At 38.5% G+C, this 27,378-nt stretch overlaps 1 protein-coding gene across 7 annotated transcripts in view; it reads right to left on the bottom strand.

The window, feature by feature from the left end:
- LOC135323433 (colorectal mutant cancer protein) overlaps positions 1-27,378 on the bottom strand; it is a 217,777-nt gene that overhangs the window by 56,702 nt on the left and 133,697 nt on the right. For all 7 annotated transcript variants that reach the window (XM_064499775.1, XM_064499777.1, XM_064499778.1 and 4 more), the window contains 2 exons: positions 15,206-15,319; positions 6,368-6,510 (listed from right to left, as the gene is read on the bottom strand). In XM_064499775.1, coding sequence (XP_064355845.1) covers positions 6,368-6,510; positions 15,206-15,319 — 257 coding nt within the window. The remainder of the gene's footprint in view (positions 1-6,367; positions 6,511-15,205; positions 15,320-27,378) is intronic.

Here is a 27,378-nt window from a genome sequence, read left to right as displayed (position 1 = left end):
AGGCTCATGTGCAAAGCAAGTGCACACATGCATGTACCTACACACGTGCATCCGAATTCTCCCCGGGACAGGCAGGTTTTCATTTCCCTTCTCAAAAGGAAGGGAACAGAGAAGCGAGTACGGCATCAAACTGCTGCAGTTACCGGGAAACAAAAAGACTCAGTTATCTGAGTTCTAGGTATTCTTTGTCAAGCTGGTTCTACCATAATAATTTAGGCCATAGAAAACTTTAGCTAAAGCTAATGAGCTTAAAAAATTAGGGCTTTTCCCTCCTGTCTCCACATGAAGAGTTCAAAGCACCGAGAAAGAAGATAAGTAAATGAGTAATTGCTTTGCCTGAGAACATTTGTAAACATTTTTCTTCTTTTGATCCACTTGGTGATGCAACTTAGAAAAATAAATTTTACCTCAGTAATGATTATTTTGACAGTAAGGTGTACATTTTGAACATGAGAAAAGCATCAGTTTATACAGGTGCAGAGGCCTTCTGATAAGTGAGCAAACAGCCCTCATTTTGTTACACATTAAGTGCAGAAGTTCATTTTGCTGCAGTTTCAGCAGTAGGGTGGATAAGAGTGTGAGAATGGAGTTGTCCGGATTTGGAGGCAGCAAGAAATAGCAAAGAGCTATCTGGGGATCTGCATCTGTGAGGGGCATTTGTAATCTAAGTCTGCTGTGTGCGCACTATACAGCGATGATTATTTCATGCAGAAATCTTGCAGGATTTAGCCTGAAGGTTTGACTGGATTTGCCAGGCAAATTAGCAGAGAATATGGCTCATACATACAGGGAACACTGAGTGAAGAATAGTCTTCTACCAAAGTGGCAGAGGTGACAAATGACCAGAACAACACAAAAAAGGAATTTCGGCTTGTTTGCCAAGCAGGGTTTCCGAAGTTACTGAGATGTAATTTCTTTAGGAACTACTATGCTCTTCTAACTTTTACATTTGCTTCATTGCAAAGAAAATTAGACTTTATCAGAAGCAGTTAGTGACTATTATTAAAAAAATGCAGGTCAACTGGTTAAAATCAAGATTTAGATCAAAGCAAGGTCTTTAAGGTGCTACGCAATACATGTTTAAGAAAGTGTGAGAACTAAATCATGAATAGCAGGAATTAAAACAGAGTAACAAAGACACATAAGCATGAGTTAATGTTCTATGAATAAGTTAATAATTAACCACAACACAAGCCAACAATAATTAGCTTCAGACAAAAACAATTACCATGTACTCAAAGAGCTGCATTTTTTTGGTCTGAAGGTAATTCATTTTTTCATTTATACGTCGGCCTTCTCTACAATTAGATTTCAAAATCTAAAATACCTCTGCACTGATCATAAACTGAGAGGCTGCACTGATCATAAAACGATGCCGGCTGTACACACATAATAATCGGTTCTCACCACACTCCTTTTGGCTCTTATCGTGAAACCTTTCCATTTAAAACCTAACACAGCTTGGTCTAGCTAGCACTAATGCTGTTTTTTCAGTTTAAGGCACTCTCAGGGTCTTGGGGCATTGGAAAAGTATGTTATCTGGCAGCTCTCGCGCCTTTCTGTGGACTCAACTCAGAGGCCAGCTTTTGGATGAATGCATATCCTTCTGGGCTCAAGACCTGCCCAGAAAGATCAGAAATCCATTTCTGTAAGCAACACCAAGGTCAACTGGTCCCTCCACCTGCAGCCACTTAGGGCACAGACAGAGGTCTAAAACACTGGATGATTTCATACTTCAGGTGCCAGCTGTGTTTCAACAACTATTTTACTTTAACAAGTACTTTTAAAGCATTCCGAGACCTTCAGGTAGAGAACACTCCAGGTACATGTGCACTGCAACCCACCGATTGACTGCTCCCTGTATATACACACTTGACATCTCCCTAAACTAGTTGTGAACAAAGAGCAGTACACTTGAGACAGCAGGGGAATCAACCACAGAAGACAGGTGGGGCTGGGCACTGTATGCTGAAGCCAATACTATCACACCCACACTGCTGTCTGAATGGAATCCAAATAGCTTCAACCTAGCACGTCTTCAGAAGCTACAATCACACCTCTAGGTCACTGTGTAGATACGCCTGAGCGCCACGTGTTACTTCTTTGATGCTGTAGTCTGTTCACTCTCCCTCTTCCTCATGAATCCCAAGACAACCTACTTTCTGGCTATGTTTTATTTCAGATTAAAAGCCATAATTCTAGACTAATGCTTTTTGCAGCAATGGGTTACAACATTCTCAACAACTGTTTCAAATAATCCTTAGCAGGCACCAATAAGCAAGAGAGTCTATGCCCTTCTGGTGTTGTTGCTTATTATTTTTAGTGTTGCACAGATGTACCCAAACAACAACTGCTTTAGAATGTAAAGCAATTTGATCTCTCTCCCTGTTTAACTTTTGCTGAACATCAAGATGACATGTAAGGAAGACTGCCAGTCACAGGCCAAAGTCATTTCTGCATAACTGGATTACAGATAATTTTTCAAGCCAATTACATGATTAAGAAAAAAGAAGTTGAGCTTGAATCAATCTATAGCGATACCCTAAGCTTCTCAAGTCAGGAATATTCACATTTAATATAGACATAATTCCCTATTAGTGCACTATTATGTAGTTTATAAATCTTTTTTTGTGTTTCAGAGTTATGTTATCAGGGTGTATTGTATCCTTTATATCCAAATATTTACAATAGGACTGCTGCAATTGGAAAGATCCATTTGACTGGTTTTTCTGTCTTATAAGTTGTGCATGCTTGGAGAGGAAGAGAAAGTAGGCATACACCTTGTCAAAGGAGACAGAACTAATGAATGGCAGGGGGCAGTGGGGGGGATGCAACACAACTCTCTCCTGCTATTGGGAACAGCAGAACTAGGGGTAACATTACCACCTGCATCCTTTTGATATATTAACAGCAGCTCAGAGCCTGCAGTTTCTGTGCACAAACACCAGAGACTCTTCAGTCCAACTGTCTTGCTCAGAAGTTGCCTGAAGGTCTGTGACTTGACTTTTACAACAAACTTAAGCCAAATACAAGCCACCTCTTCCCACCTCCTCCCGAATAATGTAGACCAGAACAGTGAAACACAGTCATCCAATTATAATTTTCCAAGAACAAACAGAACCAAGGTTTGTGACTTCAGATTACTATTTTATCCTCATCCCAGCAGACCACTTTTCAGCATCCTTTTGCCCCCAAGTTGCTACCTTCTTGAACTCATAGAGGGTAAATTCTGCATTGTCAGGCTTCAAGACCTAAGCAAGTAAGAACAAGTAAGCAAGCTAGTCTACTTAAGCTGTACAAGTACAGGAAACTCTCTTTTAGCCCTAATCAGTTACAGCTGTATTTCAACTTTTTTAGTGAGGTTGACTTTCCAAATCAGCTGAAGGATCCAGAGCAACAGCAGGGGGATGAGACAATTGCAGATGAATGTTGGCTGCCTCCCATAACCATAGTGACCTCATTTTCATTAGGGAATGCTGGAAGAATGCAGTGCAAGAGCAGCAGCTAACTTCATGTGGCCACACACATGGAACTTGTTGTGCCTAACAAATGCCTAGCAAATCTAGAACATCACCAGAAATTTCTAAAATACTCCCATCAGGTTATTGTTACTAAGAGTAGCTTATGAAATATACCTGGGAAGAGACATAGACATAGGCATGTGACTTAAGTTCTCTTCTACAGCTGGACTTACTGAACCATGTGAGCAAAAGCCATTACACTGCAAGCTGTGTAAATCCCCCTGACATCACCTAATGTTCTTAAAAAAACAAAGAAGAAAAAAAAAACTGAATGGAGAACATTAATTAGCTTATACAATCTGCCAAAACTCCTCAAGCTGTTGCAATAGCTTATTCAGACTTACATACTCTTGCTGCTTATGTACTTACTTACCCTCAAATTGATAGTTACCAGTTTAAAGATACTACGGCTTCAAGTAGATAGTTAAATTCGCTCTGTGCAAGTCTGGCTTTTTCTAATTCTTTCCAGAATATTTTTATTTATGGGAGGAACCATTAAGAATGTCATAAAGCAGCAGTACATCTGGCTGCATGTTAGTTTATTTTTACAGCCTAAAAACTATACATGAAAATACCGAACAATCTCTGCGTCAGTGCTGGGGAGACACTTTTCTGTTCCATAGTTAAAGTACATTCAAGAAATTGCTTTCAGAAAGCCTAAATTTTGTGGTATTACAAGCAAAGCCTTATCTCAGTATGCGTACTTGCAGATATCCAAGAGTCATACTAAAAAATTAAAAAATAAAATCCCTCTTGTACTCTGATTTAGCAAAAAGCTATAAATACTGAGGCCCTGGAGCAGCCATTTTCCCAGGGCTCTTTCTCACAGAACTGTTTTGTTCCAGCTCCCAAGTTCACATTCCCTACAACCAAGGGTGGAGCACCATGAGTCACACCTGCCCCAGCAGAGACAGCAATTACACCATCCTTGTTCTGTGAGATGTTACACCTTCTAAAGAGTGAGGCAAGAAGATCCTAAAGTAAATTTACAGAAAGTCCCAGCAGGAAGTATTAATATTCCTTCTTTCAGTTGCATTTCATAAACTGGGTGGAATCTCTCCAATTCTACCTCTGTTTGCCATTTTTACGAAGAATTTTCCTTCTCCGCTCCCCAAACACCAACGTATTGGGCTGCCAAAGAAAACAAGTTATGCCAATCATTAAAGGAAATAAAGCCACAAACTTTATACATATTTTTGTTCTTCTTAACAAAAGCAGAACAAGAATAAAAAGAGGAGGCCACCCAGCAGTCTGAGCAAAATAAGTTCTCATATGATATGACCAAATGGTCAGGCACAAAAGTGTTTGGCATCTGTTGCAGCAGTATTGTTCCAATGCCTTCAACAGCCTGCACCCCTCAGCAGCAACTGCACTTTTGTGAGAAGCAGCATGCACCTGGCATCAAACTCAGTTTTAAATCTGCATGCCAGAGCTGACTTTTTTTTATGGATGTGGCAGAACATTCACAGCATCCAAATTCCAGTACTTCATAATTGATATATCAATTTGGCAATTATCTTGGCCCAAGCACTCCATCCGAAAATCTCTTGTGGTTATTACGTAATATTTTTCTAAATTTAAGCAGAGTTTTTCTGCCTTTCAAAAAAGTATCAGTGCAACTCTGATACTTCCCATATTTTGCTCTTCAGGCAGCCTTTTCAACCAGTAGAATTTTACCAGAAAGCAAGATGCGCTGGGTTAGCCGGTGCCATGCCAAAACAAAAGGTGACTAAACAAAATGAATGGAAGGTTTAACTGTAGAGTTATTACGCATGAACAAACATGGAGGCATAGCTATTTTTTTCAGAGAAGTACAATCAGTTTAGAACATTTGTACCTGAAAAATATTGCCATGACTATCGCCAGTTACGACCATTAGTTTGCAGTATTTATCTTTCTAAATAAGATCAATGCCATGTGATTATATCACTACTTTTATAAGGTATACATGCATAATGATATTTTCTATTATTTATGGTATGCCAGTTTTTTCTTAAAAGCATGAAGCTAATAGGCAAGAAAAAACCTCAAACTTTGCTACATGGGAAGAGCATCATGTAAACTTCACCTACAAAGATGTCAACTCTAATTGGATATTCTCTGGAAAATTCCTAGATTCTAGTGGCTTACATGCATCCCCACAAACGAAGCTTTAAAAAGCTCCTTCCTTCTTCTAGTCTGATTTTCTCTAGGATGAGAATAACAGATAAAAACATGTGAGGAAAAGTAAGTATTTTCCCATAGACAAATGTAAAGTTTATTTGAAAAATGTAATAAGTCATGACCTAATGTAATGCCCCAAGCTTTGCTGTTCCAAGAACAGGCAACGATGTGATGTGTACCATTTTGTGTTTTGTCACAACTGTCAGCACAAGTTCAAAACCTACTGAAATCCATATGATCTGTATTTCTCATCAGAAGTAATTTGGCTTAGGCTGCGCATAGGATGCCACAGAAAAAAAGGTAAAAACAGAGGTGCAGTTTGGATGGCTACATCTTTCTTTTTCCACTATTGCTATCACTTACCCGACCCCTTGGCACGTATATTAAGCTAAAGGAACATCTAGATGGCACAGTGCAGTTCTTTACAGGACTCACCAGCCTGAGCAGAGTGTGTTTCTACCAGTGAGAATACAGTGCTTTTTATCCTTGGGATGACACGGAAACCTTACAGAACGCTGGATTGTGCCAAGGACACATGCCCTAATTACAGGCAGCTATTTAGCACCAGTCATAACAAGTTTAAATACCTTAAAGTTATCATCAACTTATATTGACAGCATACGTCATACCGCATTTTGCACCATTCCTGCATTTAGCCCAGAATTTCCAGGGAGCTTCAGTACCTTATTGTTGTTCCTTGTAGTCGATCAATCTTCTTATTCAGCTCAGCAATGATACTGTGCAGCTCTGTGATTCGTTCCTCGTAGCGTAGCGTTGTTCGTTCCTGCACGTCTTCGTGCTCTCTCATTAGGTGGGATTGTTCACACTAAAGCAGAGCAGCAAGGGTACAAAGGAACAGGAAGGGTCTTATGAATAACTCCATAGAGACCAGATATAAAGCAGAACTGCACATCATTAATGGCTTTCTTACCCATCAAGCCGACACTGCCTTAGCAAGAAAAAGGACAGGTGCAAAATATTGACTGATACACAAAGGTATACAACTGGCAAGTTTTTAGGAACTGAAAGACTATGAAATGTAATTTTATTATTATTTTTTAAACATATCAAAAAGCTGCCTTTCCTGCCTGAATAAAAACATAATCTGCAACTCAGAGCAGCTATAAATATCTCATCCTGGCATCTCTGTGAGGTTCATGATGCATCAAGAATCTTCAGGGATCTTCCCAACATTGTGTGAATTGGAAAAAGTCCTAAGGCAGAAACTGCATTAGGATAAACAAAAGTAACTAGAGTTTGAGATTGTGACACACCACAAGCTTTCAAAAACAACTTTCCCTTTCCTCATATCCTTTATACAAAATCAGCCTTCTGACACTATTCCGGACCATCACACAGACTGACTTCTAAGATTTACTATCTGCTGCCTATATATCATACCTTATGCCCCTCCTTGGTCATCCTTCTTCCTCTATTATTGCAAAAACAGTTCTACCAGCACAGTCCTCTAGTTCTCAATACATATGCCTTAGGTGTCAAAACCCACCAAAACAGAAAAACAATGTATATTAGTGTTACAGGCTAACATCAATTCACACAGTTACAGCAATCAGACCTGGTACATTGGACACTGTCACAGAAAAACAATGCTACTTTCAAATGAGAACAGCCTATTATTAAAGGGTAAAAAGTACCTTTGAACACCCATATTTTTCACCTCAGCTGAGTATTTCAGGCTAGATTGTGAAATATAGCCACTTCTCTTCCTCTGTCAATCCGGATGAAAAAGGCAGGATTGGATAAATGAATTTAAAACTAGATAAAACCCAGAAAACAATTCTTCTTCTCCATTAAGAATATTTATTTTTATTAGCCTTTAAAGATAACATACCATATTTTTCTTACAGGTATATCCTTTATACCTCTATCATAAAATGCTTATTATTTGAACATTTAAATGACTAGATTGCTGCTTGGCTTCTGTAAGTATCATGAAATCCTCCTTTTTCTTTCCAACAGAATTTTAATTCCAGCTTCTCTGGCATACTCCCAATGCCAGTGGCCACTGTACCGCAACTGCAGCCACTCAACAGTGCACGTTCACTGGAGTTATGCTTGGTAGCAGATTGGAAAGAGCAAGATGCTTAACCCTCTGCTTCTGACTCCTGCAGAATTCAGTCAAGCCTCCTTGCAACCACACAAAGGTATATGCTGTGCTGTGAATAACAGAAAACTCACAAACCAACCAACTGTATAAAAGCCACATCTGTTAATTGAAGACCTGCAATGTAAGATCCTTAGTAGCATTTCTGAAAGCTACAACTCCTAATAATATTTGAAATCCTCTAACATTGCTGCACCAAAATTTGTTTTTCCAAATTAAATAAACACTCTTTATAGGGGTAATGCACTCAATCTTTATGTCATACATATGAAACTTATACCTGTACTAACAGGTATGCCAGAATTTTCATAATTTGCCATGAGATTTTTGGGCCCATTACATTCACAGCTTGAGAACATCATCTGCATGAAATTTTTCTTCAATTTGAAATCTATGCTGTGCTGCAGCAATGTTTTTCTTCAACATTGTTAATGAAATTTATTTCAATATTTTTAAGTTCCAGAAATTCGAGTCAAATGCAGTTTCATTTAGACCACGACAAACAGAGTGCATTTTCACACTCAAGAGTAGAGCAAAGGGTCACATTTTAGAAAACTGATAATATATACCTGGCTTTTAAGGCTTTATGCTGACTACTTGACATGGTTATACATGTATATCATAATGTCTCTTTATTGCAGGACCTCCATGAACTTACTTCTCAGTTTTCTGTATCTTAAGATTGAAGAACTGGCTGAAGAACTACTACTACTTTCAGAGAGCAAAAATAATAGGGAGAAAATGTTTAACAAAAGTGTTAGAACAAATTAAGTGCAATAAAAAAGTTGCTTACTCTGCCTTTCTAAATCTAAATTTCCTCTGACACACTTTGATGCCCACAAACACTACCTAATTCATTGATCTGGATAATGCTTATGTGCTCTGTTTTTTCTTTAAACCCAAAAGGATATTTCAGATGGAGTGTGTAATAATTATTTTCAGACAATAAATAAAAAGCCTGTCACAACAGATTTCATCTTCCTAAGCTGTGCACTGAAAAGCAGAATATTGTTTATCTTGACTGAAGATATACGGACTCTTGCTAATGGACCTTGGCCACATTATCAGACTTACTTTCCTTTTTCTCCAGCCATTTCTTAGTCACCATTTGTCAGGATAACCGTCACTTAGTAACAGACAGACATTGTGAACAACCAGCATTCTGGAGATATAAACGGACCAGTTTCACATTTTATTTTTTAAAAGAGCTCTCAGCTTCTCTGGGGCAAGAGTAACTGGAAAAGACAGAAGGAAAACCCCTGGGAAAGGCAGGGAGTGATGCTGAGAAGGACCACTGTAGCTTGGAGGAGGGTACAGGGTTACCTCTAGTAAGTTCTGGACAGCTAGGAAAAGTCTCAACTAAAAAAGGCAAAAGTATCCAAACAATCGAAATACAGTTTAGTATGAATCCCAAAATGCAGCAATGAAAAAGTCATCTGGTTACACAGGTCTGCTCCTTCTCATGCCACATTTATCACAAGCTTAAAAGGGATAAGAAACATACATGTTTTGGGACCCACTGCTAAAGTGTTCTTTCCCTGATACTCAGCCTGTTCATCATCTTTTTTAATTTTCGCATCTTTTGAGTACCAGAACAATGATCTGCCACCAATTCCTGTTTCTTTCCAAGGTGTACATACTTAGCTCTTGCAATTTAATTGTGTATGTCACACAGTTTTTAAGATAAACACCTTGGAACCTTTTCCTCATCCTCCTTCCAGCCTCAGATTTAAATTCCAACAAATACACAGGCACCAATTCACTGGGAAAGCAAATACAGGGATAATCCCCTGAGAGGCCGCAAAAGATGAGCCACTGTTGAGGTTAAGGGAAAAGTTTCCAGCACAGTTCTTAACGGAAGTGTCCTTAGGTTGGTTTTTGGGATAGACTAAAAAGGTTATTTAAATTACTGAATAAATTAACAATGCCTGGGAACACCTTGGTCTGACCTCTTGATGCTGGGAAACAACCACAAGAGCAAGAAGATTCTGAGGGAGAAAGATAGTACGAGAAAGTATTCCAGCCTGAGGCTGTTGTCTCGGCACATGATGTTACTGCCTATTAACGTACACAAATCCCTAACGCAAGAAACACTGCCACTGCAGTCCTCTGTGTTACCTTCACTGTGTTCAGCCAGAGGACAGCAAGGAAGCACCAGCAGCGGTGCTACAGCAGCAGATCCTGCAGTGCCTCAGGCATCGCAGGAGGCACAAACAACTCTGGCTGCAGCATTCAGGAGGAATTCAAGTCATCACAATGATAAACCTGTCTAACAGGCTCACAGAAGCTAAAAATCTTTGCTCAAATAATACAGTATTTTAATTTAAGAGGAGTGGCAGATTTTAAAGTAGCAATCAGTTCATCTAACTTCATGTATAAGCACATGTCCATTGTGCCCAAGCCTCAATCCTGAAAACACACAAGGTCAGAATTAAATGGTTTGATGATATACTCTGTGCATACTTGATAGGGAAGAAGAATACAAGTAAACAGAAGTAATCCATGTGAGGTAAGAACATCACACAACAGAACTATTAATTTCAGTGTTGATCTGAAGCCAATACATTTCTATTTCAAATTAGTTAAATGAGAAATTGAAGCCTTCCAGTGAAGTTTTCTGTTCCTATATGCCTGCATAGTGTTAATTTCATTCTTATACTGAAATTCTTCCATCCTGCCTTCAATTCTGAGTAATTAAGAAGATGGTAAGGAATTATTATTGCACTAATGGAACTTACTGCTGCTGTGACACAGGATTCACTGCTCTGTGTCTAGAGTTATTTGTAAATCTCTAAATTACTAGCAATAAAGCACAAAGAGTAAAGAGAACAGAACTGCCTTATGAAAGAGATGCAAGGGTAAGAAAAACGTAGCAGGTGAAGCATCTATTTCTGTTGTATTTGCTGAAACGTCCAGCACGTAATTCAATCTTGTGTTCTACCATAAAACTTCAGAACTCAATGACACAGGATGTTGCAAAAGCCAAGAATATAAATGGATTAGAAAGAAGATTAGATAAATCCATGGAGGATAGGACCATGGGGGACTATGAAGTATGACGCAGCCTTTGGCTCAGGAAGCTCCTACGCTGTTCATGGCTGAAAGATGAGGGAGTATGCTGGGGGATGACAACCTTCTGTGTGCGTTTCTTATGTCTTCCCTTCAGACATCTGCTATTTATCATTATCAGAGCCAGGACATGGGGTCAGATAGAGCTAGTAGAAATCACTGCTTTTCTCTTCATGACCATAGAAAGAGTTTGAAAAAAGACATTAGTTGCGGTTGGCCAGTACTTTCCAGCATACTTCGTTCAAGATATCAATTCAGTGCCAAACTGCACACCAATACAAACACATAGGCCAGGAGGGCTGCTGTCATACTGAAATAATAGAAGGGCGTAGGCTAATGCTACAGCAGGGTCTCCACAGCCTGTAGTTTCAGAGATCAACTCCACCATGGTGCAATAACCAGAAATCCTGGCTTGTGCTGCTTTCAGTGGGACTGACCTGCATTGGTGCCTCACATTGTAGAATAATACATGGTGTTTTCTTGACCTGTGAAATACACAGCAATGACAGGGAGGGAAAAAAAAAAAAAAAAAAAAAAAGATGCAGCAGCCAAAATCATCTTTCCTCTCTGATGATCCCCATTTGATAGTACTTTCACAAAGCACAAGATGGAAACATCCAAATAGTAAAGATTTTGCCACCGAGAGTAACAAGATCTTCTGTCCATTCTGGGTATACACACGTTCGTTACACATAGCCAGACAAACACAGCCATATTATAAAATGCTCTTTTGGGTTACCACATAAAAAGGCTATTTACACACAAAGTCAACAACCGCTGGCTGCCAGGAGGGCAGTCTGGGGATCCATCTATTATTTGTCTTGTTCCCAAGAAATTCACTATTGACCATTGTGGGAAACGGGACACTGAGCAGCATGAAGCCTCAGCCTCATCTGGTAGGGCTATGATTACCAGTTGCTACATTTCCTGTTAGGGCCTTACTATATAAAAGCAGCCCCCTTAAATGATATCAGGAAAATAACCTACATTAGTATCAGCAGGAACACAAGAAGGGCAAAAGTAGAGAACACAGACTTTTGTGTGTCCCAATCATAAAAGCAGCTGATAAACTGGAAGACAGCAAGTTATAGTGCCACAACAAAACTAAGTTACCCCCCAGCACGGGGAAGGAGGACCAAGCAGAGAACCGAACAAAGGGCTCTCCGTTATACAGAGCAGCAGAGGGGAGAAGGGGCGCAGGCAGGCGGCCACACTAACACACCTCCGCTGCCCAGCATGCCCGCAGCAGCCATCTAGGCCCAGTATCGCTGCGTGACTCTGCTGCGCGTCAGGAACAAACAATACAGGTATCAGCACCTACCTTTGATCCTGTTCTCTCTACTCCATCAACTACTTGCTTTGATAAAAATTCTAAGCATGAGCTCTGCAACCATCTTTCTTGACCATTTGCACACTCTAATTCTTTTACCACAGCTCCCCAGATCACCTGTTCTGCAAATCACTAAACCTTTCTTCCGAGGTGTCTCATATGCCTATTGAAATGATAGGAAGTTGTTGCCAAAATGTGGTTCAAAAGCCAGTTGTTCCAGAAAGAGCTTAACATGTCAGCAGACCTGAAACAAGGGCTGCTTTCGTAAGTAAAGTCCAGATGCAGAAGAGAGATTTAATCCACTAGCACCTGAATATGGTTATGCAGAGCCTCAAATATCCCTTATTTAATTTATGTGTTCTGAGCCTCTGATGCACATTAGTGACAAAAAAAATGCATTAGGTTGTAGAGAAAAAATGACATATGATATGATATGCATTTGGATGATCCTCTGTGGAGTGGGAGGAAAAGTTCAAAAAATGAAGTTAAATGGAGCATCTACTTGAAAAAGGAAACGATGCAGTTAGGAAAAAAGAAAGAAAAGATGAGGTGGTATCGCTAGAGCCTATCTCTGAACTTAAGCATAGCCAATATATTGAATGGTCGAGCTGTGTTTGTTTAACAGCTTATTTCTTACGAAGGACTACATTTTATTCAAAAAATTCAGCCACACCCAAATGATTTTCTATTCACTTCAGAGCTTATAAAAAGAATTAAGTGAACTAAAACATTAAAACTTTATAGAAATTGCTCATTAAAACATTTTATTTTTTTTTCAAAAAAACCCCCAGTTGTAGCCAAGTTTGTAACCAGCCGTAATCATATAATTACAGCACACTTAAGGAATTCCAGTTATCCTTCCCTTTACGGCAATGATGGACTGCCCTAAATAACCACCACAGAATAACTACAAAGCTCAGTCAGTCCAGAAATGTCTTACAGTTTCCCTATTCCCATCAGCCTTCTTCTCCCACCCCACTCCCACCCTCTGCATCTTCCTTTTTCAGTGTGTGCCCACAAGTATTTATTTCAGCTTAGAAAAAAGGTACAACAAAAGCAAACTAGCTTTCAGATATTCTAAAAAGTCAGATATTCTGGTTTTATCGTATCCGTAGTACAGCTAGCAGTCATCACTACCCTTGTGATCACAACCACACAGCACATGGCCATGAAAAAACCCTCAGTGTTACAAACTCAGCACTGCACATATGCATGCATTGGTAACAAAGAAAACCAATCACACAAAAACCCAATCTCATGCAATACCACCGGAGCCTGAGCTCACTGAGCTGATTAACCAAAAAACCTTCCAAAAGTCACTGCCAATGGGGAATCACCATTGCATGGGAGCACCTGCAATGCACTCCTTATAGACTGAGGCACACATATACACACACATATATACATATTTTATATATATATATATATATATATATATATACACACACATATATATATTTTTACAAATATCTGGAAATACATACTGCACGCTAATACAGATTTGTGGTTAGCACAAGGCATAGCAGAGTGATAAGCAACAACAAAGTCAGTGCAGCCATACAAGATGATGTAGATTATTTGGGTACAGTGGACCCATCTGACGGTTTAATGATTGCCAAATGCAGTCTCCTATCAAACTCCTATGCCTCAGAAAGAGGAGCCTATCTCAGAGAACAATAAATTAAAAAAAAGATCTCAGGATTATAGCTGACAAATGATTCAATATGAACTCCCAGGGTGCCTCTAGGCCATATATCTAAGGAAATAAAGAGTATAAGTGTTGCACTGATGAGCTGCAATAAGGATATTATTTACAAGCCTTTGAACCCTAAAGGTAGCTTAAAAAAAAAAAAAAAAAAAAAAACAGTAAATGCAGACAAGGACCAAAATATGATTGAAGGACTGAAATAAAAGACTTAAAATGTAGGCTCCATAAACATTTCTACCATTTGGCTTGAGTTCAAGTAACCCGTTTTTTCTAGGCAATGCCCCAGTATATATACACACAAAGATACAAGCCCCCATCACAAACGTGCCAAATACTAAGGGACTCTAAATTAATGGGAAAAAGCATAATAAAAAACAGTGAATGGAAGTTGAAAAGAAACAAGTTAAGTACATTTTAGTGTCTTTTAAAAAAAAAATCTAACTAACAATAAAACAGTCACAGTTTCTTGATGCTTTCAGATAGGATGCTTCACTGGACAAAATGCTTTGACTGGCTCTATGCAAGTGTAAATGACTGAAAAACAATTGTCTGTGATTCACTAGGTGATGTGGCATTCCTTTCTCCTTCTAATCCCATTACATTCAAGGATACATTTTGAATCAGTTTTGAATTGTAAAGTACTTATAAATGGTATTTGCCAGAATGACAGTATCCAAAACCAAAAGTTTTGTTTATACAAGAAATAAAGACAAAGAATAGTTCAGTTTTGAAAAGATTTTTTTTTTTTTTTAAGAACTGAGAAAGAATTATAGTTCAGACCTCATTCTCCTTTAACGCTTGGCTTTCCACTGAGAGTGTTTTCCCAACAGATGTGTAGAAAATAGCTTACTAAAAGCTGAACTGAGATCACAAAACCACTTCTTACCACCAAAGCACTGTCAATAGACAGTAATTTTTTATCACTGTTAATTCGTGCTGTATTTGAATCTGACCCATGAGTTAAAGACTATGGTCAGTTACCTAAGCCAGTAAAAGTATTCTGCAATTTTTTTCTAAGATATTTTAAAACATTCTCTATTAAAACAGGTTGTTCATGTTGACTTGAAAACAAAACTAATCTAATTATTTCTTGACCTTTTTTTTTTTAATAATGCCATCAGCACAAAACTTAAAATCACTGCAAGTGTATTTCTTACACAGTCTTAAAATCTTCTTTCACTCATGACTAAGTCATATTTCATCCCCTCGTCAAGTATCACATCCTTCTCCGAAGAGCAAGGACAACTGAAAACCAAGGACCATTTCCAAAATCTTAAAGTGCTGCTTACCTGTGCTTTTGCCAACTTCTTTTCCAGCAGGTCACGCTCCCTTTCTGTTTGTTGTAGACGTTTATTCAGCTCCACTATGTCTCCCTTTAATGATGCCAGGGCTGCTAAATGGAGCTAGAAAACAAAAAGGAAAGAATAACCAAATTAACCAATTTCTATACCATATGTAATGTAGCAGTAGTATTTGAAAGGAGTATTATATAGCAGTTAGAGTATTGGTGGTTTTCTGTAGTGGTTAATAGGAGTTTTTACATCACAAAAGAGTCTAAAAGTAATCTGCATATGACTGACTACTTTTTACACAGAATTCTCTCTCTAGACAGCACACACATTCTTCCTTCAGAAAACATATTGTAAGGATAAAGACAATGAAGTGTAATGCAGCTGGAAATGTGTATGTCAGTTCCAACATTAGTTTAAGAGGAAGTAGCTTAAGCCTTGTGTCATAAAACCTTAGATTAAATGTTGACTCAGATTTGCATTATAAAAAAAAAGTGTATCACATTTTAATGCCTTCAGACATATAGAGGTTTTCAGTTGGGTGGAGGGAATAACTCCATTCACAAGATTCAATTTTACTTTGCAGCTAATGCATGCTCCGCTCCAAGCTACTGCTTTACACCTGTCATTTTTCTGAGTCTCGTGTCAGCAGCTTTCAATGATTCTAATTTACTGAGGCTGCGGATGAAATCCTTCAACTGTTTTTCATTCTGTAGTAGTTTATTTGGAAGAAAGATGCATTCTATACTTAACAGATAACTTGTGGAAATATATGTCAGACCAGCATAACCAGCATAATCTACAATTTTTACTCAAAAAACTCCAGCACTCAAAACTCATTCACACTCTCTTGTTCTCCTGAATACCCCATTCACTGTTGCACTGAATGCATGGGTTAGAATTCAACATTCTGTAGTGATGACTACAACTCAAAAGTCCGGGAGGAGAAACAGCCAGTAATACAGAAGTCTTTCTTTGTAGTAGTAAAGAAACAATTCCAAGTTATATTGGGTGAGAAAACAAAAATGACCTTTCACACTGGACCAAGTAACAAGACAAACACTGCTCCGCTGCCAAGACTCAGACTGAAACACAAACCCTATTTCTAGTCTTCCAGCCAGACTAATTCAGTTTTTCACTCAGGCTGACATTTTATTGGGTGCGTCTCTTAAGTTGTTTTTATTGTTCCAATTCCAGTCAATCTGCTAATGAGTCCAATTTTGATATCAATACTGGAACACTTTACAATCCTGGAAGCCAGCTAAACCCATAGGTATTCTCATGTACCGACACGTGAAAGTGGCTGTAATACAGCAAAGAGACTAGATTATTTGGCAACAGTTCCTTCATATATAGTATGTTACAGAAAAGGCCAATTCTGGCTTCAAGACAGAAACAGTAATGGTATGAAGATTGTAGATGTGTTTTCTGCAGCTTTAATACCAGTATAACCAGCTAGGCTGGAGGCTCTCGACATCCTCATTTGTCAGCTTAGCCTAAAATATTTCTATTACATCAGTACAAGAGAAGTCATACGCACAGAGTTATTCATTTCAGTGTAAATCTGCATGTATGTATTTTTATGCTGCAGTAAGTTTAACATTCTCAAGGCAGCCTCATTCTTCAAGTAAAAAAACAATAATTCAGGCCTGCTTCTTTCAAATGGGTGTGCTGAAACTGCTTAATAAACACAGACATTCCTTGAATCTTGAAGTATTCTTGGCCTTTCAAATAATTTTTTTCCTGCCACAGGAAAATATGCACTAGTTTTACAGTATGGACAAACCAGAACCAGACTAATTTTACCAATCTGTTCATACATGACTTCCCCTCTTCAGCAAAGCTGGTGAATTTATAAGCCAGCGTTTCACTTTGTTCCCTCTACAGCGGGGAAGTGTTGCAATGAAGCTCACCAGCTTGTGCATCAGGTCTTGCTTCCTTCACCACAGCCCTCCAATAGTAGATCAACAAATGGCTACAATTCTCTAAATTCAACAAGCCCATGCTACATAGCCATGTAAGTATCATTCCCTTTCATACATTAAATTAAATGATCACCAGCTGTGCTTTTAATTAAATACCAGACCAATAATATTCATAGACATGGAGATGTACTATAAAAGGACACCGTTAATCTAAAAATCCACCTGAAAAACAACTCGTTCTCTGAACAGTGGAACCAACAAGGCTGACCTCCTATGGATTTGTGTTTTTGTCCCCTTCCCACACTACAGTCACCAGAGCTCGCCTTCGTGCCCCCAGCACACCCCAAACCAGGCAAGAAACAGCATGAACCGTGCCTAGTTTTGCAGTGACGCTGTTGCCTGGCCTGACAGCTCCTGCCAGGGAGAGTATCGAACAGGTGAGTTACACCAGCCTCCCTTTTAATAAAAGTCTCTCTTCTCCAAGCAGCCAAGGGATTTATTATTAGAAACAAAGTTTGTTAGATGTTTTATCATCCAAAACGATTCTTTACTTTCATAGCTTTGGCCCAGCTCATTTTCTAAGTACTATTAAAACAATAGAAAAATGGAAAAGAGAAGTCCAATAGGATAACACAACACATATGAAAGGTAATGAAATGGCAGACTAGACAATACGACGTTATCACATATAGAGGAGGGATGTCTGGGATAATCTTCAGCCTCATATGTTTTCCCAGTGCACAGAGCAATAGGTAATACGCAAGCGGAGCCTCTAGATACTACAACAATAAAAGATAAGCACAGTTAACACAGCTAGTGTAAGAGTATTCTTGGCAGTATCAAGGTCTCCTCCCCTGATCCTTTAAAAAAAGTTGTTACAAAATATTGTTGCATCTTTTGTTATGCTGTGAAAGTTCCCCCCACACTGTTTCCCTGTGTGTTTGTAAGCCACATGGCAGGGCGGGAACTGGGATAGGAATCTTTGGATGTTGCTATAACGCAAAGAAGCAAACATTTGAGCAAAGAGCTATAGCCAACAAAAAAGTCATCCCAGGAAAAAAAAAATCAGAACTCAAATTTAATAATATAAGCCATTAAACATGAAAAGACTCAATCTACAAACCTCGACTGGAAGGCCATAAGCAAGCCAATAAGCAAAACTGCAGCACTGGAGCATTCCAGATACGGGAACTGAGCGAAGGGAAGAGAGCAGAGGTAGCCTTATGGCAAACTGCTTTTTTCCCATCAGCAAACAACGAGAGACAAGGCAGAGTTCCTATCACTAACATTCATATCATACATTTATAGTTCAAGGTGGGCTGCCTCTTAATGGCCCAAGACTATAGAACAAATTAAAAACGCAGCAGTTTGTAACAATTAAGTCAGATACCACAAAGATTTCTGTCTGCACTACGTGCTGCTCCGAGCCTTCGAGCAACAGCTCCCAAGGAGCACTACCCAAGCACAAGGAAAACAGTGACTGACAAAGCCTGCGTTGTTCATAAATTTTATATTGATCTAACATAGCAAGTATTGAATTCTCACACTCCACCTAAAGAAAAACAGTATGTGATGCTGATGCACCCAATCTATCCAGCAGACCAGGCAAGGTCAACACATGCAAAAGTAATGAATGAAAAGGGCTCAGACAAACCTCTCCTTTCTTGTGTCTCTACCACCATCCAAGGAAATTAGAATTCTTCCAGTAAAGGAATTAGGGGCATAGGATTAATATAAATATATCACCTATGTTACATCAGAAGCTATAGTTTCTATGAAATTTTCTGCAAGGACAACAGCAGGTTGCTTACTCTAACAGATACATACCACATGCTGTACCTGATGCTATCCTGCCAGTTCACTTACTGAAATTATCATTATCAACCTGTGCACAGAACACAGTCTTGAAAGATATACAAATTCAAAAAATAAGCACAATCTTAGGAGAAGCAAACTTCTGACCTCCCTTCCAGCCTCTTTTGTGACCTTCATGCCTTTGCCTTATTCCTCCTAATTATACCTGCTTCTACGTTATCTCATAGAGGTATTGTTTGCACAGTGCTTTAAACACTGCTTTTGGCGCTGGGCTTTGTGAAATATTCTATGTAAGTACAATTAGAATCAATGTTTGCTGACAGTCAGGTTTCTCAAGATTTTTAGGGAAAACAAAAATACAGAAGCAGACGGGACAGCAATGTGAGTTGAGTGAGAAGGAAGCAGGAAGCCAGTAACAGGCCTGTAGTACATATCGCTGCAAGTGTTTTGATGCCACAAACAAAGTAAGAGAAAGATCTAAAGGGTAATGAAGGAGAGCACCGAGAAAATGATAGGTTAAGGTAAAAAGCACTGCAAAGCATTACAATTACTATTATACACAGCATTTTTCCTGCCATTGTGAACTGTCATCCTCATCACCCACACTTTTCTCTTCCTCAACCTGGAACCAGCCAAATTAAATTATATAACTAAGACTAGTCTTACTCATGGCACATTTTTGCTGTTTTCAGCAGAGCAATTACAAAAGGGACCTATGTATATCCTTTTCTCTGAGAAATTAAAGAACTGATCTTACCATCTCCATCTCCTTTCCTGCTTCCCCAGCTACAGTACTGCAGCTCAGGAATAGGTGTTCAGAAATGCAACCTCTAATATAACAAGCATCAAAATCATGGTAAGAAGAAATTAACCTTTATACCAATGCAAAATAGCCAAACACCAAATGACCGATTTACGCTACTCGTCTTCTCTTCCATCTTGTCTATCACTTGTGTTTTGCCTGGTTTAGTGCAAATAACTCAGAGTAGGGACTTTTTGTGTGTTTCACTACTACCAATTTTAGTGACAGGCAGTATAAGCAAACACATCTGATCAAATGTTCAAAAGCTCACTCACCTCTGAAAACATAACCCTTTTTGTTATCAAATGACATTACACCAGATTTGAAAACCCAGGCTGCTTGGCAAAACAACAATAAATGCCAATTTAAAAAAAACTGCACTGTATTTTCTAGCATCCTTCTTATTCCTCAAGCTGAGACAAAAGTGACTAAAACCATAATCACTAGCAAGGGAATAATAAGGTCAGTAACATAAGTTCATAATGAAAAACACATTTTAAGATGGGAGGGGTGAATCAAACCTTGTCTGGAGTTTGAATTCAGGAATTTTAGTATTTGGAGAGGTGACTGTGCTGCGCATTGCTAATTTCCATTAATGGCAACAGAAAACAGAAAACAACGGTGGGGTTAGCCCAGTAAAAGCTTAGGCATGCCTGGCACTAATCTGCTGAAGTGAAAGACCTGTCACTTTAATATGTGGTATGTATACTTAAGACTTGTGCAATAAAGGTACAAGAGGAAAAACTTACAAAAACCAAAAAACATTAAAGAAAGGTTCATACGATTAGGACACATCTCAAAAAATGTTGGAAGACAAAAGAAAACCTAGGCAAAATTTAAATAATTTTCATATGAAATGAGTTAGGATATGCAGTTGGTGTTGCAGACATTTGCTGTGTACAAAAAAATCAAAGCAGTTGCCAAGTTCACATTTTATCAGGACCACAAATAGCTACAGCGCTACTTTAAATAAATGTGTTGATTTGCAAGTGATTGATATAAAAACGTATAGCTACTCTCAACCTTTTATTTTTCTCTTCAGTCCTGCACTTTTTATGCCTCCTTTTCTTGGCCATGCTCCATGAAAAGTGCATTTTTATGGTACAAGTGACAAAATAAATGTAATCGAAGTCCATTTCAGTAAATGGACTGGCAAGGTGGAATGGAAAGAAGTTAAAAGAACAACTGTCTCCCTGAAGTAGTGACAGGACAGGTTGATATTCCCTAGACAATTTCAGCTGATGATCTCTGGAGCATAACCCTGAAACACCACAGACAACTGTCCTTTCAGTAATTACCTAAGGCAAAGTCAAAATGACTAAAAAAGCAATACCACTGAACTGCTGGCTCTGCCTGCTCACACGCCCTAAAACTGTATGTTTGAAACAATTGCTACGTGCTAATATAAAGAGCTATCAATTTTTTAAATGACATAAGAAATGGACATTTTGCAACTACCCTGCTAAAGTAAGTAGGTCGTATTAGGCATTAGACAGTTACTTCATATGTTGGTGCAGGATTAAACAAATGATGTGCCTAAACAAGCCAGGATGGAGTCACCCAAATTCTAGCAAATCAAGGAACAAGTGTTCATAAGGCATACTTTGTTTTAATTTGAAAAATTTGCAGGTATGTTCAACCTGTTTGTTATTTATAAACAAATTTAAATGAAATTTTTAAACCTGGAAATTAACATTTCTAGGCACCTTATATACTTATGACTATTTCAAACTATTTCTTAAAAAAAGAAAACTAAACAATATTAACTCCTGCCTTAGTTATATAAACAATATAACCTGCCTTAGTCATGGTGAAGTGTTTGATAAAGATACAGCACTTGCTTTAAAATACACTACAACGTTGTTCAAAAATGTCAAGCAACAGATAATCCAATGCTATCGCTGACGTTACTGAGAATAGGAGCTGTTTCAGAACAGCATAAAATGACAAAAAAAGACGCAGTCATGTAAAATATCTTCCTTTGAAAAATTACTTTGACAATTCACACTTGATGAATGGAGCACAGCGCTAATTTGTGCTTCATGAATCTGCCTGAGGGCAAGACTAATGCTTAGGCTCTATCCGAGTGCAAGACTTTAGGACTACTTCTATTATAACAAACGCTCATATCTTTGTGGGAAAGAAAATTTTAGCCGACATGTAAAGAAAAGGCTGAAAACGTGACCTGAAAGTAACCAAGACGGAAATGTCTGAATCTGGAGATAGCATGAAACAACTATACTTTGCAAAGTTCACTCCTTCCAGATTCCTAACAGCATTACTCGTCCCATGGCAAGGCAGCCCGCACGGCCACCCTGACACCCTCCCGCCAGGCTCTTGCACTGAGTATGAAGGCTCAGCCTTGCTCGTGCCCTCCAGAGCAGGGGGGAGCAAGGTAAAAATAGTATGGGGGATGGAAATGGGGGTTTGGGGGATCATGCTAGCACAAAATACTGTCTTCATGTCACCTTGGTCTCAACACAGCCTGCAACTGCAGGATAGCCTTTCTGTAATTCAAAATAAAAAAGTGCTATTCAAACACCGTTATGAGATGGGGAGGGCTTGGTATGTCTACACTATTAGCTAAGCAGGATTTGATCAATGTATTTAACATTCTCATCCTCCTTACAATTACTGACAGGGAAGGGTTCTCAGTGCAACCTAAGAAAGACTAATTCTCTCTCTGTTTTTATCACTTTGGATTGATGGAAAGAGGAAACAGATCTATTTCTTTCTATCCTCCTCTTCTGCCCAAAACAACTGAAGAAAATGAAGGGAGAAGGGAGAGAGAATTGCAAGGTTCAGTGCCGCTCCTTATTCCTAGGAAATCTCAGGATGTCAAAGCCCTTTTCTCTGTTCCTGTGCAGTGTGCAAGGACCACTTCTGGGACAGGCATACCACTCTCCTCGGGAAAGAAAGGAGCAGAAGACTAATCCCAAGAAGGCACTTTGCTCTGAGCGTTAAGGTGATCCACATCCTACTGCTGGATGCAACAACTGTCAAAGGCAGACTCTAAGCTCATGCACATGGACTTGGTTTTTTAACAGTCCCACTGTTTATCCATCACATTAACCTGCTCTTTCACCTCCAGTCTCTGACTGAGAGCAATCCAAATCTTTCAAAACAGAGACTACCACTCATGTGAAAGACACTCAAAAATTAGATATTACTTATTATGTTAATTTAATAATAACAATTTTAAAAAGTATTCCATGAATCTTGTGTTCTTTTCAAAACCTCTCAAACAGGAAATTCTGATTTCCAAAGATAAGACTACGGACTTGCAACAAAGCTGTATTTACAGTGACATAAGGATCTTTGTCTCTAGAATGACCTATATGATCTGCTGTCACTGTAAATTTAGAGAGACAAAGTATGTCATGCCAGGTGAAATCAGTGATCCACCAAATCCAGCACTCTGCTTCTGGCATAAGCCAAAAGCTGATGCTTCAGAGGAAAAAAAACGGGAACCTCCCCCCCCCCCCCCCCCAAACAAAACAAAACAAAACAAAAATCCAAAGAGCTAAACCTCCTACAATGTACTTGCGCAGGTGTCCAAAATCTTTAGGAAGAAAATATCTTTTTGATTCTTGATCGGCTCATGCCCTCAAGTGCTTTACCAGACTGTCTACACTGTAGCTTCCAAAGTCGCAACTCTAAAGCAATTCTTTGTAAACAGAGCTAAACAATTTTAGAGTCTCCAGCTGCGGCAGCAGAATCCTCTGCACAAGCATGCATGCATGTTTAAAAAAACAATTTACATTCCATTCAGTTTTTCTTCTTAACTACTCTCACTGTGAAATGCATCTCTGAATGGTTCATATTCCTGTTCCGTACACCTCAGGCCACCAGCCGGCCTCCCTCCACAGCAACTGTGATGGCAATTCTTCACAGCACTTCTGGCACCTGCAATTGAGCCCTCTGCTTACACTTTCTCCAGGGTGACAGACTTAACCAGTGACCATCTAACTTACAAGAAAGCTGTGTTTTTTTAATGCATGTTAGAAAGGTAATGCACTATAAGGAACATTCAACTCATACAGCGTTTACCAGGTATCATCCACTGCTATACACACTGCCGGCAGTAATTGTAAACTTGTTAATGCTGCGTTCCCAGGTCAGTGTCTCACTATTATAGTCGATTCTTGGCACAAGTGACTATCCCCTAGATCCATCGTGTCGATTTAGGCAGATCTCAGTTGTTTTGTCCGACAACCTTTATCAACCAACCAGTTCAAACCTGGATGAGCAATTTCCCCAGGGGGGATTTACTTCTTCAAACTTGTTTAACGCAAATCCCTAGGTAGGAAAATTACCTGTGCTATAATCTTAGTTCCTGCAGGAAGCTTCTATAATTTCTCTTTAGTCGCATACAATTAAACCTTTGTAAAAAGTTGCTATATTTGAGTATTCTACGTGTAAACAATATTCAACATATTTCAGCATTTCCAGACTTCCAAAGTTCTGCATCTGTCATTGCCTCCTTTTTCTTATTACCTGGTCAATACAGGCAGGAAAAGCTGACTGATTTTACCAAAAGCTTTACAGTTAGATAGCAAATTATGGGAGAGCTCATGTTCCTTCTGTTGAGTTTTACATCTACTGCGCTGGATGTTATTAGTAAAACAACAATTTGAACAAACTGGATAGAAAATTATAATGGTTGCACAATCCAGCACTGATATGAGTCTATGATGATTCAGCTTGAGATGGGTTTGTTAGAAAGAAGAGGTTCAAAACAGGAGTTACTGCAATATTGTAAGAGAAGTTTTCCTCTCTAAACCAAAAAGCACTACTTAGCTGGTTTTTAGTATGTCAGTAACTAGCACTAGTTTTTATATTTACAGAAATAACTGTCCTTACTTGTAGACAACTGCATGTTAAATAGAGTTAAGAAAAATATCAAGTACAGTTTCTAAATTCTATCCTAACAAAGTTTCTTCCCTCTCAAGACAGAGAGTCCATCGGTTTATCCAAGTATGTTTTTACTCTCTATGGTATAACCTACTTGAAATAAGTTTCTTATTGAAGTATTCCACTTAAAACCTCTCTTTTGTGAAAAATATATATAAAAAAAATGCATTAGTGAAAAACAGTAGGTTTTCTGTCAGACCAGAGCAGTGAGTTGAAGAACTGAGAAACTGAAAATGCCCTCCAACACCTTGTCTCCTTCTAATTAATACCAGTTTTTTGCATATGCATATCTGGTGCTAACTATCAGAAAATCTCATGCAATATTTCTGCATGATGCCTCAGACTCCTTTCCTGCCTCAATTACCTTCAGAAAGAAGCTGAGCACTGTAGCAGTTGTGAACCAGGTTTTCTGAAAGAAATACAACTGCATCAATGTATTTTTCTTTTTCAGCCACTATAATGCTCAGACTTTAAGCATTGGAACCTCCAGTGCACAAACAACTGAAAAGGTCAAAACCAAACACTAATAAATGTTTATTATCAATTGCACCAGCATGGGCAAGCTGCACAGAGACTACAGCTGGCACACTTCAATCTGTTCAGTGAATAGGAATTTACATAAATAGTTTTTTGTATTTCAGTAACACCTGGATATATTATTCTATTCGGGAGAAATATTTTCTTTCATTGTGCACTGGACTAATAATCCAACATGATATCTTGGTATTTAGTGCCAGGCATAGCATCTTGTTCAAGTGGCCTAATATTTCCTCTACCACTTTTTTTGTGGACTTCTCCAAATCTAAAAGCAAGTTGCTATAAAATTTTCAGAGAACCAAGTCTGTGTAACATGACAAAGTCATGCCAGCACTCCTGAGTCAACTACTGAGAGAGATTTGTAAAGACAGCATCCGAAGTCATTCAATGGTACAATTAACCAGCAATTAAAAACAAACCCGAAACTAACCAGCGTAAGTGTCACTCACAAACGCCACAGGCAGCATTCCAGTCCAGCTCACAGCTCTGCCTGCACAAGTCATGGGTGGGAAAAGTTGTCTTGTAAATTCTAGCCCAAGGTTTAATCTGTTTCTCATAACTGCTTCTTCAACAATAAGATCTTTTTTGTCCTTTTGCATTGCAAGTTCAGATGTACGGACGCAACAGATGAGTTATAGTTCTTCAAAGGAGGATGCTTTTTTTCTTTTTACTATTAAAAAAAATCCCTTGTTCATCATGGAAAAGAGGATAAACACTTTTTTAATATCAAATTTCTGAAAATAGAAAATTTATCCTCTCTACCCCAGACTACCATGTATTTTGTTTAAGACTAGGCTAGGCATTTTCTATGAGCTTTTCCCTGCAATTTTTCAGAAAAAGAATCGGAATTAAGATTTAAATGTTTTAGAGTGTCCAATGGACTAATCTTCACTACAATTGGTACACACATTCTCAAAATTTAATTGCACTTAATAAATTAAATTACAGAAGCTCATAATTAGAAAACTTCAAAGCTTCAGTCAAACAAAAACTAGAAGTAAAAACTGCTCTAACATTTTGAGTTTTATATGCATAGTATTTGCATCATTCTGTCTCTGCTAAGCCCAAGGCAGGTTCATTCCTTATCTTAGACTTTGAATGCCAAATTTGACCCTGTATTTCACCCATGCAATCCTATTAAATAAACAAGAGTTGCATACATGTAAATGCACAGTCCCATAGAAAGTATATATCTCACAACGTCATTCTCTCCTTGAGCGTAATATTCTTTGTTATAAATCATCAAATAATAATGCAAAAACATTACCAATTCTCTAAGGAAGAAAGGACAGCAACGGAAGTTACTTCTTAAGCATTTAATAAAATACATTTTTATGTTTATATAGCAGATGCACACACATGCACAAATATAAAAGAAAATCAGGGGTTGTGACAAGTCAAATTTTATAATTTAAAGGCATTGTACATGTCACAAACACCCCACTTAACACTTCAAAATGTCTGCATCCTTCTTGTGACCTCTTTCACTAAACATACACCAAAAAAGACTCACTGTGAACATGGTTCATAAAGAGCTCTCCAGCAATCACTGGCACAGCTATAAATCTACATAATGTTCAGGAGATAAATCTTGTGCTCTCTGCTGCACATATAGGAACATTAATCTTCAGATGAACACAATAAAGTACTCCCTTATCTGTTTAAACTAGGGCAAACATTTTACTCATGTTAATTGTCCTGACAGAAAGGGATCAACACTGCATTAATCCATTTAACACATGGCTTATTTTTCACCCCTGCACACTATGTAGGCCCAAATGCTTGCTGATACCAAAGCTAAACCCACTCCGTGTATAATTCTTCATAGAGTGTTCCTCACTTATATAGCATTCTCACTGGCATATTCATTAGCTTATAGCATATTATTCAAATAATTTGGCAGAATGAAAGTGAAAGTCTACTTTTTGGTATTCCATAGTTTCATCACTTCAGCAATGTGATACTTCACAATTCAGGTGGAGAGTTACACTGTTGTATTATTTTTATTTACATTGTCAAAAATACCTTCTGTGGGCTCTAAAATCTTGATATAATAAAAGCATTAGCTTTAAAATAACTCTAATAGTGAAGCAGTAGCCACTCCAATCTAACCAAAGACATATCAGTCAAGAAACAGGACCCCACTTTTTCCCCCTCTTAAAGTAGTTTCCCAGTTCAAG

The sequence above is a fragment of the Dromaius novaehollandiae genome, chromosome W, assembly GCF_036370855.1.
Source record: "Dromaius novaehollandiae isolate bDroNov1 chromosome W, bDroNov1.hap1, whole genome shotgun sequence".
In the NCBI taxonomy this organism is placed as follows: Eukaryota; Metazoa; Chordata; class Aves; order Casuariiformes; family Dromaiidae; genus Dromaius; species Dromaius novaehollandiae.
Note: the sequence above shows the minus strand (reverse complement) of the source record. Positions and strands in the feature narration are given on the sequence as shown.